At 40.5% G+C, this 13,527-nt stretch overlaps 1 protein-coding gene across 2 annotated transcripts in view; it reads right to left on the bottom strand.

The window, feature by feature from the left end:
• msh3 (mutS homolog 3 (E. coli)) overlaps positions 1–9,756 on the bottom strand; it is a 62,104-nt gene extending 52,348 nt beyond the window's left edge. Inside the window, exons 1-6 of one of the 2 annotated variants that reach the window (XM_084054826.1) lie at positions 9,474–9,756; positions 9,228–9,351; positions 4,067–4,347; positions 2,683–2,886; positions 1,938–2,054; positions 536–653 (exon numbers count right to left, since the gene is read on the bottom strand). In XM_084054826.1, the coding sequence (XP_083910952.1) occupies positions 536–653; positions 1,938–2,054; positions 2,683–2,886; positions 4,067–4,347; positions 9,228–9,351; positions 9,474–9,635 (1,006 nt within the window). In that variant the 5' untranslated portion in view covers positions 9,636–9,756. The remainder of the gene's footprint in view (positions 1–535; positions 654–1,937; positions 2,055–2,682; positions 2,887–4,066; positions 4,348–9,227; positions 9,352–9,473) is intronic. The other variant, XM_084054827.1, reaches the window with a different exon arrangement.
• Between the last annotated feature and the right edge of the window lie 3,771 nt (positions 9,757–13,527).

Raw genomic sequence — 13,527 nt, 5'->3', positions numbered from 1 at the left:
GCAAACGTTAAAGAAATCACTCTGCATTTCATTCTCATATGTACTGCTCGTCAGATATAGTGCATAGAAAACGGATCTGTTAACGCCTCATTTCTACTGCGCTCTGTGCGATGTCTGTAATTCAATCTAGTCAATTCATTCCTACGGGAACCTCCGTGATCTCCTTCTTCAGGGACCCCAGTCAACTGATTATATACCGTAGGGTAAGCGTTAAAATGTATATTGGGTTAAGTGGTTAACGCATTTCAAAGTGTGGACTGATGTGAACATTCAAGCTGAAAATGGTCTCTGGAGAAAATACAGATTTACGAACTAAATTCAAACATCCATGAATTATTAAACGCACAATAATGTTTGTTTAGCCAACATTGATTACATTATTTAGGTAATTCAGTAACGCATTCATGAATATGGACAAAATGTCACACATTTATGACATTATAGTCCTTTAAATGCATAACTCATCTGAAGGAGTATATGCTTTATACACAGTATATGCTGCTCACACACACACAAACATCATATTTAAGGATACCCTCTCCAACCAGAGTGGACTTGGTGTAGAGAGCGCTGAGTTGACGAGTAAACAGAGTGTTCTTGTTGGCTCCTGAGGCTTTGATTGCTGATGTCTCTGTCTGCTTAACTACGCCGACCTACATGAAACAATGACGACAGTTTAGAGAGCAGTCACTGAACCAAGTTGACAAGAACCCACAACAGAGTGGCATTTCTGAGGCTTAATGGGTTTAATATTCTAATTTACTTTAGACTTGATTAGGGGTGCAGATATCATGTCTGTAGGGTCAGCACTCATCCACCTCCTAAGCAATTTGTATTCAACTCAGCTCATTAAGTGTCATGGAAAGCCTGAATAACTATTATTATTTATGATTATTCATTATACTGGGTGTTGTTATACGATGATCAGCACATCATTTAATCAATGCATTATTAAATCAAAATAAAGCACTACAGTCACTTGTTCCTATGATTGTTTTAACCACTTGAACCGTAGACTCGTTTAGCAGTTTTCTGATCCGGTATAAAGTGGATATAACTTTGCGTCATGAGGCAGGCGGAAACCATGGGGGAAACCAGAGAGTGCTCCTCAAATGATTCTCCTCAAACGATTCTCCTCGGCCAGAGGGGCTATAATTTGTTTAGTCAAATTGTTTCGTTTCGTTTGATGTAATAATAATTTAGTAAAACTCGTAGCGTGACTAGTGAGTCTAAACTATTTGATTGCAGCGCCAACCGGAAACCATGACCGGAAACAATTTTCTAGAATTTTAGAGTGGGTGTGGCCTAGACCGGATCACACTAGTCTGTATGATGCAATGATGACGCGACGTTACTTGAACCCTAGCATCCCTATTCTGGGGGGAACTTTCACAGACGATAGCAGATCTATATGACACGTTATGAGCTTACAGATCTGCAATTTTTGGTGAAGAGATTTGGTGTAGAGGGGAAAGAAAGCAGACCAAGTACAGAGCCGACCCCATATAGCTACGTATTAGTGTACTAAGTATAGACTAGAGGGTTTATGTGGTTAAAGTAGGCTAACATTATCTGAGAAGAATGGCTATAAGACATGCAAATAAATAATGTCAAAGTTATGTTATTGTTGCCTTACCCACACACCGGGTGTGTGACGGATAAACGCTCTGAAAATGCATCATGAATATTTCACATCAAACTATTCATATGGTGATGCCTCATTCATACAGGTCGATGCTTTTATTTGTGTTAAAAAATCGACCTCATTTTGAGAAATAATTGCATGGCTTTATCGCAATGTAATATTCGTGTTCTGTGTGGAAGTACTCATGACACAACTCATTACTCAGTACTCAGATGAGTGGTATAGAAATCAGTGTGCCTCTACAGAAGCCCGAGTGAAACCAGACTTGGATTGGTGTGCCCTCCTCTCCTACCTTGTGTCCATGGGAGACCAGTCGTCGTACATGAACAAACAGGCGGTGTGTGGGGATGCTGCAGGTCATGAAGTTGTGGTCCAGATGACAGAAGATGTTGAGCTCCTTCGCAGCGATCTGCTCCCACATACAAAGACATACAAAGTGGTTCTAATCTAATGCAATCATTTACACATCAAAGCACCTATATTTTATACTGCGATCTGAGCTTTTAGATCTATTATCGCTATAGTGATGTAACATGTTGGAACATTTTCGCCTATAGTGAAAAAAATAGGGATGACAGGTTGGACATGTTTACACACCACAGCTCTGCTGAATATTAGATAATTGACCATATTCACACGGTGGCCATTTTGCTCTTACGTCATTCTCGGGGGGAAGCAAACCCCACGAGGGGACGTGTCGGCTTCTCTAGTGTTAACTAAGGGTGAAACATTCATCGATTCATTGATCGAAAGAAAGTTAATCAAATAACTGTTGAATAAATGTAACAATGTATTATTTCAAGATGTCCATTTGAGTTCATATACAGTAACTTGCAATCAGCATTTATCATCATTTTGTAATTTATTAGATTATTTTACCATCATTTTATGGTCTAAATTCATATCATAGATTAAATGTGTGGGGGGTTTAAAATTGATCGATTATAAAAACAGTCATTAGTTGCAGCCGTAGTGTTAACCTGTACAGTAATACACTTTGTAGTGAATGACAACAGTTCAACAACACACACACACACCTCTGCATCCTCTCCAAAGAACCTGTACTTGTATCCACACTCCACGGCCAGTAAGGCGTCCTTATGCTGTTCCTTTATCTGGACGACCTGCTGCTCCAGGGGCGTGTAAACAGTCTTAGAGCGTTTGCAGGGCTGGTCAGAGGGAGAACTCAGCCCTGCTCTCGTTCCTCCTCCTGGCTTGACTAACTTGGTCAAGCTGAACCCCTGGAGATGGACCAAACAAACTATATTTTAACCAGTTGAAATTCACTTCAACAAACAGACACATTTGAAAACGCAGTGAGGGGGGGGGGGGGGGTAAACCACAGTACAACCTTGTGCTGTCCCACCTGAAGTGCATCATCGACTCCCTTCTGAAACCCTACAGTTTACCTATAGAATACAACGTACAGTAGCCAACTACTATACATTAAATACAGTAGTTGGCTGTCCAAAAATAACTGGGTGCTAGTTTATTTTCATTATTATTTAAATGTAACTTTACATTTAAATTTTGTATGTTCAAAGTTAATCACTTCGATAAAGTGTTCTAAAATAAGAGAGGAAAGGAGACTTGAATTGTTTTATTTTTTTAGAAGAAACTTGTCCAGCACTTTGATATTGTGTTATTGTACGTTTAAGAACTTTGATTTGTTATATTGTCAGGCTAAACTAAGCCTTTTCTAAGGCAGCTCAGGTGCATTTTGTACACGTAAAAGAGTGCGAAATGTTTTTTGTTTTGTGCTTTTTACTGTTTTGTGCTTTTTACTGAACTGAACTGCACCTACTGTACCTAATCTGCTGTACAGTATATAGAATATACTGTGAAGTTGTTTACACAAAGTTAGGTGGCAGCTACTGAAGAAAAAAAAAAAAATCTTTATTGTTATGCACATGTACATTTGATTTGATGATGCTCTTTTTATTCTATTTTTACACTCTTTCTTTAAATCTTTTTACGTTTTCTATCATTATTCTATTGTTATTACCTATGCTGCTGCATTGTCTGAAGGAAGCCGAACCTAAATACGTTTTGCTCTTATGTACCTGTACACAAGATGTAACAATAAAGTACAACCTTGAACTTTGAACCTTGAACCTTTCATAATCGTGTGAGAGAGTCTTGATCTCAGTTCTTGGGGGGTGATTCACACTTTAGTAAGAATTGTGCAGCCATACATTCTACCGTATCTACTGCTGCTTAACTTTTATTACTGCTTATCTTCATATTTTTACCAAATAGTTGTAAATAATTGCAATCTTATCATACTGTTGCTTCGACGGAATGTGCCATCCTGAATGAGACAAATTCCTTGTATGTGCAATCATAAAAAATATAAATAAATCTGACCCTGACATGTTGATGCCTTTCACAGCATCAGTGAAGATAATAGTTATTCCTTACCTGCTTTTCACCTGCTAGTCTCCCCTCTTCTGTGACTTCTGCCTCCCTCTCTTTCTTTAGGAGTCTGTCGTTATTGCGGCAGTTCTCACTAACGTCACAAGGGGGCGTAGTTGTCTTTCCTGGGTCACAGCTTGCACTGGTGGTGTCACCAGGCCCCTCATTCATGCTATCCTCTCTGGCATCAGTGGCATGGGGCTCAGTTGAGCAGGCAAAGCCCTTCAGCCGTGCCATGGTGTGTGAGGAGAGGCCGGCTGCTACACGAAACGATGGTGTTTTGGTCTCTGAAGAAAGAATAAATACAATAATGGAAACATTACTGAAGTACAGGGGACTCTTGCATAGTTGCTCCTACTCAGAGTTAAGTGCTTGGTGGTGTCTTTTAAAGTGGCTGGCAATTATTTGTAATATGCTGGGTTCATTCATATCTCTCTTCAGTCAAAATAATCAGATGTTGAGGTGTATTCAATGCTCACTATCCGTTTATGGAGCAACGCACTCTTGACACACACACACACACACACACACACACACACACACACACACACACACACACACACACACACACACACACACACACACACACACACACACACACACACACACACACACACACACACACACACACAACTATACTTGTGAGGACATCAACATTTTAGGACCGCAATTTTATGAATGCCATTTTTTTTGTTGCCATTTTTAAACTTTACATTTTTTTAACAGGACAGGACAAGTGGGCACCAAAACCATCTGGCCACTAGGGACATGTGGGCACCTGGACGAGTAGGCACCTGAATTAGGATTCGTCCTGAAGTGTTTTTTAACTTTACATAGCATGCTGCACTGTTGTTGGTAAGTCATATTTAGCCCACTGTTCTTTAAATCCCCAAACACAACATTACAATGAGGTCAAAAATACAATATAAGAGTTTATTTGCCGAAGTTGTGCTGAGGTCAAAAGTACATTATAATAGTAGGGCAGTTTCGAGGCTCCGTGAGCACCCCAAAAACACATCTCTTAAACCTGTTTTTTTAGGACCCTAAAGGTGTCTAGTTATGATTTCTTCTTGTTGCCCGTGTCAGCTAATGTCCCATGGGGTTTATTTTTAACCCTTTCTGACACCTACCCCCAACCCAAACCATAACATGAAGATAACAGAGAATACCATAACTCTTGAAGTAAACAACATACAGCGACAAATGAACACATTTTTCTATATCATTTTGACCCAAGGAATTAATTTAAGTGGTTATTATAAAGATTCAAGCACATCTTGACTCTATTTCATGACATAAACAGCCAAAAACAAGCAGAAAACATTCAAATCACATCTATATTTCTCTTTGTACTACATTTTTAAGGTGTATTATTTTTTACCATATGTCTTTTCGGACCCTAAATGTGTCTAGTTACGTTTTAATCTTGTTGCCCTGGTCAAATAAGGTCCCATGGGGTTTATTTTAACCCTTTGTTACACCTATTCCTAACCCGAACCATACAATGGAGACAATAGAAAATACCATAACTCTTGAAGTAAACATACATAGACAAATGAACACATTTCTATATATAATTTTGACCCAAGGAATTCATTAAAGTGGCTATTATTAAGATTCAAGCAGGTCTTGACTATTTCAGGACAGAAACTGCAAAAAACTAACAGAAAATGTTCAAATCACATCTATATTAATCCTTGTATTAAATACCTAAGGTGTATTCTACTTTACTGCATGTTTTTTTGGACCCTTATGGTGTCTAGTTAAGATTTCTGCTTGTTGCCCAGGTCAACTAATGTCCCATGGGGTTCATTTGGTGACCATTTTAAATCGATGTCCACAGGAGTGGCGTTTTCATATCTGAACCAGACAACGTACAAAGACAAATAAACCCACTTTTTCATAGAATGTTTACACCAGGAATCTAATGGAAAGGTCACTGACATGGTACAACCATTCTTTATTGGTGAAAAACAAACAAATATCAAATTCTGGCTTATATTTAGGCATAATATAACTTTCTTAAATAATCAAAACAATGTCACTGATCGGTATCATCCATCTCAACCTCTTCCCTCTTATCATCATCATTAAATATTGTTAGGATGATCATACACCAACCAAGCCTTTTGATATTTGGGGTTCTTCTGGAGCTTTTTGAGTGGTGCCACCTTGCCCTTGAAGGAACTAGTACAGCCCTGATCACTGAATACATGGTACCCAAGCAGGGTGCTACAGTATGGCTGCCCAAGAGAGGTTGTTAGCTCCGTGACATGTACCAGCTGACGGTGCCTGCCTGTGCCTGTGTCAAGGTAGATGAGCAGGTTGATGTCGTCATTAACATCAACAATCATTCTTGGCAAATCTGCTAACACAAGAACTCACCAAAGTTATATAGGTATTGATCAATCAACTTTCTTCTCAATCTAATGCCACACGTTTATGAGCTGTTCCTTCCACGATGAGAGCAGCTGTTTCACATTTTGCCAGCCGGGATGCTGCCTCCTTACTCCCCCAGACCTTGAGCATCAACTGGCAGAGCTGTCGCTTATTTTCCGCATTGCCCAGAAAGAAAGTCCTGGGGTTTCCTGGTGGCTTGACCTTGCACTATGAATTTCTCCGAAAGTCCACGCCTCAGCCTCTACTGTGCCTTGATGGAATCAAGAGTGGTCTTGATTCCATCAAGGCGCAGTAGAGGCTGAGGCGCGGACCAGCTCGCTTGCCCCCATGCCAGGACACACTCATCCCCCACATCCAGTGGGTGAACTATAGAGTGACCTGTTACAAGCGAGCAGCTGAGCCAATCTTTTGGAGGCCTAAATCCTATGATGATGGTCAGGGGTGGCAGAAAACATAAGGAGGGATTTTGGGGCACGGTGGCGCAGTCGGTAGCGCTGTCGCCTCACAGCTAGAAGGTCCTGGGTTCGATTCCCGCCGGGGACGCTGTGGGCGCTGGGGGCGTGTCTTCTCCTCCGCGTCATCAGCGCCCATACCCTAGGTGGGGGTTGGCGAAAGGGCCCACTCTGTGTGGAGTTTGCATGTTCTCCCCGTGTCTCCTAGGGTAGTTAATACCCTCACAAAAACATGTAGTAATCCTGGTCACTATACTGCCTCCCCCTGGTCAGCCGGGGCGCCTGATGGAGGGGAAGGGAACTGGTTGGAATAACGTGTTCCTTCCACGCGCTACGTCCAACCAGGGAAACTTCCCCCTGTCAGGTGACAAGAAGGTCAGTTGGCTCTCATGCATTGAAGGAGGCATGAGCTCGGCCCTGGCCTCCCTAGGCTGGTGGGGGGAGTGTAGTGCCCAGGATCACTTAGCAAATTGGCACCGGGTGAAAAAAGGGTTACAAAATCGTGGGACAAAAATTATAAAAAAAAAGGAGGGATTTTGGACCCTGTCTGGTATTGTGGGCCAATTCTGCCCCATCTCTCATTGACCTGTTGGCTGCTGGTGTCATCAGTGATGATGATGATGATGATGATGAGGAGGAGAGGGAAGAGGATGAGGTGGAGTTTGATGATGAGATGGATGATACTGATCAGTGAAATTGTGTTTTGATATAAGCCAGAATTTGATATTTGTGTGTTTTTCACCAATAAAGAATGGTTGTACCATGTCAGTGACCTTTCCATTAGATTCCTGTTGTAAACATTCTATGAAAAAGTGGGTTTATTTGTCTTTGTACGTTGTCTGGTTCAGATATGAAAACGCCACTCCTGTGGACGATTTAAAATGGTCACCAAATGAAGAAGAAATCTTAACTAGACACCATAAGGGTCCTAAAAACATGTGGTAAAGTAGAATACACCTTAAGTATGTAATACAAGGATTAATATAGATGTGATTTGAACATTTTCTGTTATTTTTTTGCAGTTTCTGTCCTGAAATAGAGTCAAGACCTGCTTGAATCTTAATAATAACCACTTTAATGAATTCCTTGGGTCAAAATTATATTTGTCTCTGTATGTTGTTTACTTCAAGAGTTATGGTATTTTCTGTTACCTCCATTCTATGGTTCAGATTGGGAATAGCCGAATAGGTGTCAGAAAGGGTTAAAATAAACCCCATGGGACATTATTTGACCTAGGCAACAAGAATGAATCTTAACTAGACACCATAAAGGTCCTAAAAAAACATATGGTAAAAAAGAATACACGGTAAACGTTTAGTACAAAGAGAAATATAGACGTGATCATTATGATTTCAACATTTTCTGCTAGTTTTTTGCCGTTTCTGCCCTGAAATAGAGTCAATATGTGTTTGAATCTTAATAAAAACCACTTTAATGAATTCCTTGGGTCAAAATGATATAGAAAAATGTGTTTGTTGCTGTATGTTGTTTACTTCAAGAGTAATGGTATTCTCTGTTATCTCCATGTTATGGTTTGGGTTGGGGGTAGGTGTCAGAAAGGGTTAAAAATAAACCCCATGGGACATTAGTTGACACGGGCAACAAGCAGAAATCATAACTAGACACCTCTAGGGTCCTAAAAAAACAGGTTTAAGAGATGTGTTTTTGGGGTGCTCACGGAGCCTCGAAACTGCCCTACTATAACAGTTAGAGTACAATATTAGAGTGTACTGCATTTGCAAGGACAAATTGAGAAAATGGTAAAATACCTAAAATAATTAAGGATGCTCAAAAAATGTCACATAATCAATGCTAGGATAAAGAAAACATAGCTAAACAGTACACTATACAATGATAGAACCTCAGTACTATTTATTTTTGGCAAAAAAACTCTTCGTACTTTTGACCTCGTTGTTGTGTTGTGTTTGGGGGTTTAATGAATAGTGGGTTAAATATCACTTACCAACAACAAAGCAGAATGCTATGTAAACTTAAAAAAACACTTGAGGACGAATCCTAATTCAGGTGCCCACTTGTCCAGGTGCTCAGTTATCTCCACCCCTAAGTGCCCACTCGTCCTAGTGCCCAGTTATCCCGGTGCCAACTCGTCCAGGTGCCCAGTTATCTCCACCCTTAAGTGCACACTCGTTCAGGTGCCCACATGTCCCTAGTGCCCAGATGGTTTTGGTGCCCACTCGTCCAGGTGCCCAGTCATCCCAAAAATATGATGCCCAGATGTCGCTATAGTGCCCACCTGTCTTGTATTCGTGGGGACATTTCGTCCACAACAAGTATTATCACACACAGTCACACACCTTTGACGCTCTGGTCGGATACAACCTCACAGTCCACATCCTCAGCCTTGTGTCCATTGTGGGACAGTTTAGCTCGTTTGCCTGGCAACCCGAAGCCATCATCAGAGCCAGAGGCATGCTTCTGCTGCAAGACACAAGTAAACATCAGTAGCTAGTGGATAATACATGCACTGCACATGGATTGGTGTAATCAATTCAAGTATAATGTATTCTGTCAAGTGTAAGACTAACTCCAGTACTCCTCACCTTGCCTCTAGAAAAATGGTGTTGCTCAGCGGGCTTTTGATGATCATTATTCCCTGATTTGGTGTTAGAATGAGACCCACTCTTCTTGCCGCTCGAACCCCCGAAATACTTGCTAATGGAGGTCTGAACGCCGGTGCAGGACTTCTTGAGTGATTTAGGCATGCTCGCGATCCTAACAACACAACCTATGCGTCATGAATTATAATGCATGATTCATTTGCAAGTACAAAAAGAAAATGATCATGAAAGACGACCCCCGACTTTTTCAAAACATTGTGGTTCAGTGTCGCATGTGCTGAGATCACACCCGGCGCGTAAATGACGTTGGACATAGATGGCGGAACAGCGACCCCCCGTGGCAGACTTTTTTTATTCTAGCATTAATCTCTCAACAGCAGTACTGCCCTAAACATGTAGTGTTGTTGTAATGTTGTTAGTAGGAATAAACCATAATAACCATGTCATTTTACAAGATACAAGAGCGCTCAATTATAATGATTACATGTTTGAAGGATTCATAAATAGCCTCCATTTGAATTTCTACACAACTGATACGCTTGTCATATAGTAAACCCACCTGTGTTAATAGTGTTATTGTGGGATGTGCAAATTCCTCTTACATTACATGCTTAGGTGCTCTATAAAAATCTGAATTCCACTAATGTAACCCCTTGTTAGAGCCAAATCTGGGTTGGACGTGATTTGTGGAGCTTCCTCTGGTGTTGTGATTGTGGACTTTGACGTTTGTGAAGTATTTTGACAGGTACATGGGTGTCTTTGTGGTGTAGTTTATCTTGTAGACCAGGCCCATTGCAAGTTGCTGTACTCTGTCCTCTGCCCCGAGCCATCCGAGCCTAGCAAAGTGAGCAGGGGTTAGATGAGTTGTAGATAAGGCCAAGAAGTAGCCTTACCAGCAGCTTGTTTTGGGATGTCTGGAGCCTTGTTTTTAAGGCCTTTGTGGTGTGTACTGTGTACAATGAGGTGCATACATAAAGTCAAGAGAACCCGAGTGAGAGCAAGTCCTGTGTGGCCGTGTCATCTTTCTGCACCATTAAGGGACACAACCACCAAATCCACAAAGAGTAGACTTTTGAGTAAGCTCCAGAAAGTTGTCTGCTTCCACTAGACCTAGGCCTATGTGGTGTGTTCTTCTCAAGAGGCTGTCATGGTTGTTGCTTACAATAAATAAGCTATTTTTGTGAAATTGCAAATTTTCACCTGTGATTTTTTTTTGCCTGTGTGCAATCATTTTCTTTCAAATACAATACGATAATTTAACATTTCCCATCTGGCAACACTGGGCCCCAGTAACCCACACACCTAACACTAAGGCCTGATAATAATCATTGCTGTAGGCTATAGACTCTATACAGCAATTGTTCTTGCTGAACAAATACTCTATGGTATATGCCTACTATAGAGTCTTTGTTCAGTAACAGCCAGGGGTCTCTCCATCTCTAACGCTCTTTAACAAACAGAAAATACATTTTCAGGTGGGTTGCCAATTTCATCCAATCAAGAGTACCATTTATCAGCTTAAATTTATAGTGTTCCAGTTTGAAAATGCTCTGCTCTTGTCTTTGTGTGAACACTTCTAATTTCACTTGTTTATCCTGCATGTGTTGTCTCTCCTGGTATCCCGGACTGAAAATGCATTTTCTGTTTACTAAAGAAATGGAGAGACAGGGTGACCCATACTGAACAGTGATCACTGCACACTACAGCAATGCTTGCTATCAGCATATAGAGCTAACACTTATGTCAATTTCACTTACTGCACCTCATAGTTTAAAGTGTGTACAAATGTGTATAGAAACACTTCTCCACAGCTTTTAACCAATCTGCTGTGCTACATAACCTTATGTACTGTAACCTTATGTTTATGTGTATGGCACCTGAGTCAGTAAATTACATCATCGCTGTCATAACGGACCCTACACGTGGTTCTCCACTAGACTGTGGAATTAGCGCACATGTTTGTACGTCCGAAACTGAACAATGTGGGCTATTTGTATTTTATTTTTATTTTCCTTTCTGTTATTTTACTGTGTTGTGTTTTTACTTGTGATATGGATCAACCTAGGTCTGAAATAAAGATAGAATTGAATAACCACTTCTACCAACTCTACTAGTTGACCAGGGTCTCCCAGGGCTCGCTACTGAAAATAGCTGATGTCTTGTGAGCTTGTACATCTGCTATTTTCGCCTAATGTTTGCCCCAGAATAGAGATGCAAGGGTTTCTGTGGTTAAACTATGTTGAAAGACACGAAATCAGCAGGAATCACAAAATTGTAAATATATTTTTCATAAACATTCCTATTTAAGGCTACCAATGTATACTTTTATTTTTAAACTTGTGTATGCTTTATTTCAAACCTTTGAAAACAGATTATTTGGCTCTATCTAGTGGCAGCACTGAGAACAAGGGAATGGGATTATGGGAATGCATGTTCAAAATAAGGGGGAGTGAATTCTGATGGGGAGTTGGAAAAAATGGCACAACACCTGCCCTGACATCTGTGTATTCTATTGCACTTACCTATACTGTATCTTGTGAACCAGGATCTTGACACTGTGATGTCAAGGTCATGACTGTGGTCATAGTCTAGACTGTAAAGTTTACTCATACAGTGAGTTATGCTGTAAGCTCTTTGACCACAACAAACTCATGCCTAGCCTACCCATCCATTATAAATATTCATACGTTAAATACAACATCGACAAAGCATAATGTGTCAAAAGTTATGATTCGTAAATATCAACAGAAGGGAATGAATGTCACAAAGCCACCTGAACACGTCAATGACAACAAGTGCACGACTGATGACTAATTGTGAGGAGTGAAGTAAAAGTGCTTTACAAATAAGTGAAAGGTCATGTAGGCAACCAGAAGCAATCTTTTTCTACCACATAGCCTACATAAAACAAACAGTCTATCTGTCTTGTAATTTATCCACAAGATTAACCTTTTCACTTAGGCTATGGGCTGGTAGAAGGACACGGTCATTTTGGCTAATGTTATTCAGGTCACTTGTAAAGAGCCTTTGTTAAGAAATGCAAATGCTGGAAAAACAAGCCGGTTTAAAGAGGTTGCATGGGGGGGACCCACAATCCACTTCCCTTCTTTTAAAGCCACAGGTTTCTTTAGTCCATTACTCTATTTGTACATCACCCTGTCCCCTTGCACGATGAAGCTGTGTGGAACCCTGGCATTTCTGTTTATGACTATATCTACAGGTAAGAACTGGTATATAATCATTAAAGGTTACAATTCAGTATAAATGATTGTCTTATTACTGCAATTTGTTTACAGAGGTTTTCCATGTAACTAGCCTGGGATGAATAACATTATAGTAGAATAATGAGGCCTTTTCTAGCTCAACTTGTAACAGTAATGTCTCCTTAGTTCATGGATTAAGATGCTTCTCATGTACTGCAACTGAACCCTATTCGTGCACAGACACCAAATCATGTCCCATCATCTTCAACCGCTGTTTCTCCTTACAATTTGATGGTAAGATAGCACACCACACGTGTAGCAAATATAGTTCGTATTTAGTTTAGCATGGGTGAGATGTCACATTTCATCATAAAGCTTGCAAGTTTGTGTAATCAAGTAACCGGAAGCCTACACTTGTACCAACCAATTGATGCAATTTATTTAGGTCACTGTTTAATTTCTTTCCTTTTCTTCTGTTTACCAGGTTATAACATGGTCACCAAGGGCTGTCAGAGCAGCATAGCGTGTGGAGGTGCAATGGCTTGCTGTGAGGGAGACTTGTGTAACAGCGGCAAGCACAACGGTCCTAGCATCATACCGTGGCTGTTGTCCTCAGCTGTTATTCTCCTCAATTTGAAGATCTGAAAAAAGGAACTAATTCCTCCGAATGAAACAGCAACCCTTTGTTCTCTCCTTGCACCACTTCCTGTCTCTTATTTGTTTGATTCAATGAGAAGAAAACAATGTGTGTTAAACTTAAGTCTCTTGTCTTCCTGGTTCCTAAACACAATAATAAACAGAAAAACAATTAAACCTAATAATTGGTCACCACA

Source organism: Gymnoscopelus microlampas (genome assembly GCF_963454915.1).
Source record: "Gymnoscopelus microlampas genome assembly, chromosome: 4".
NCBI classification, from domain to species: Eukaryota; Metazoa; Chordata; class Actinopteri; order Myctophiformes; family Myctophidae; genus Gymnoscopelus; species Gymnoscopelus microlampas.
Note: the sequence above shows the minus strand (reverse complement) of the source record. Positions and strands in the feature narration are given on the sequence as shown.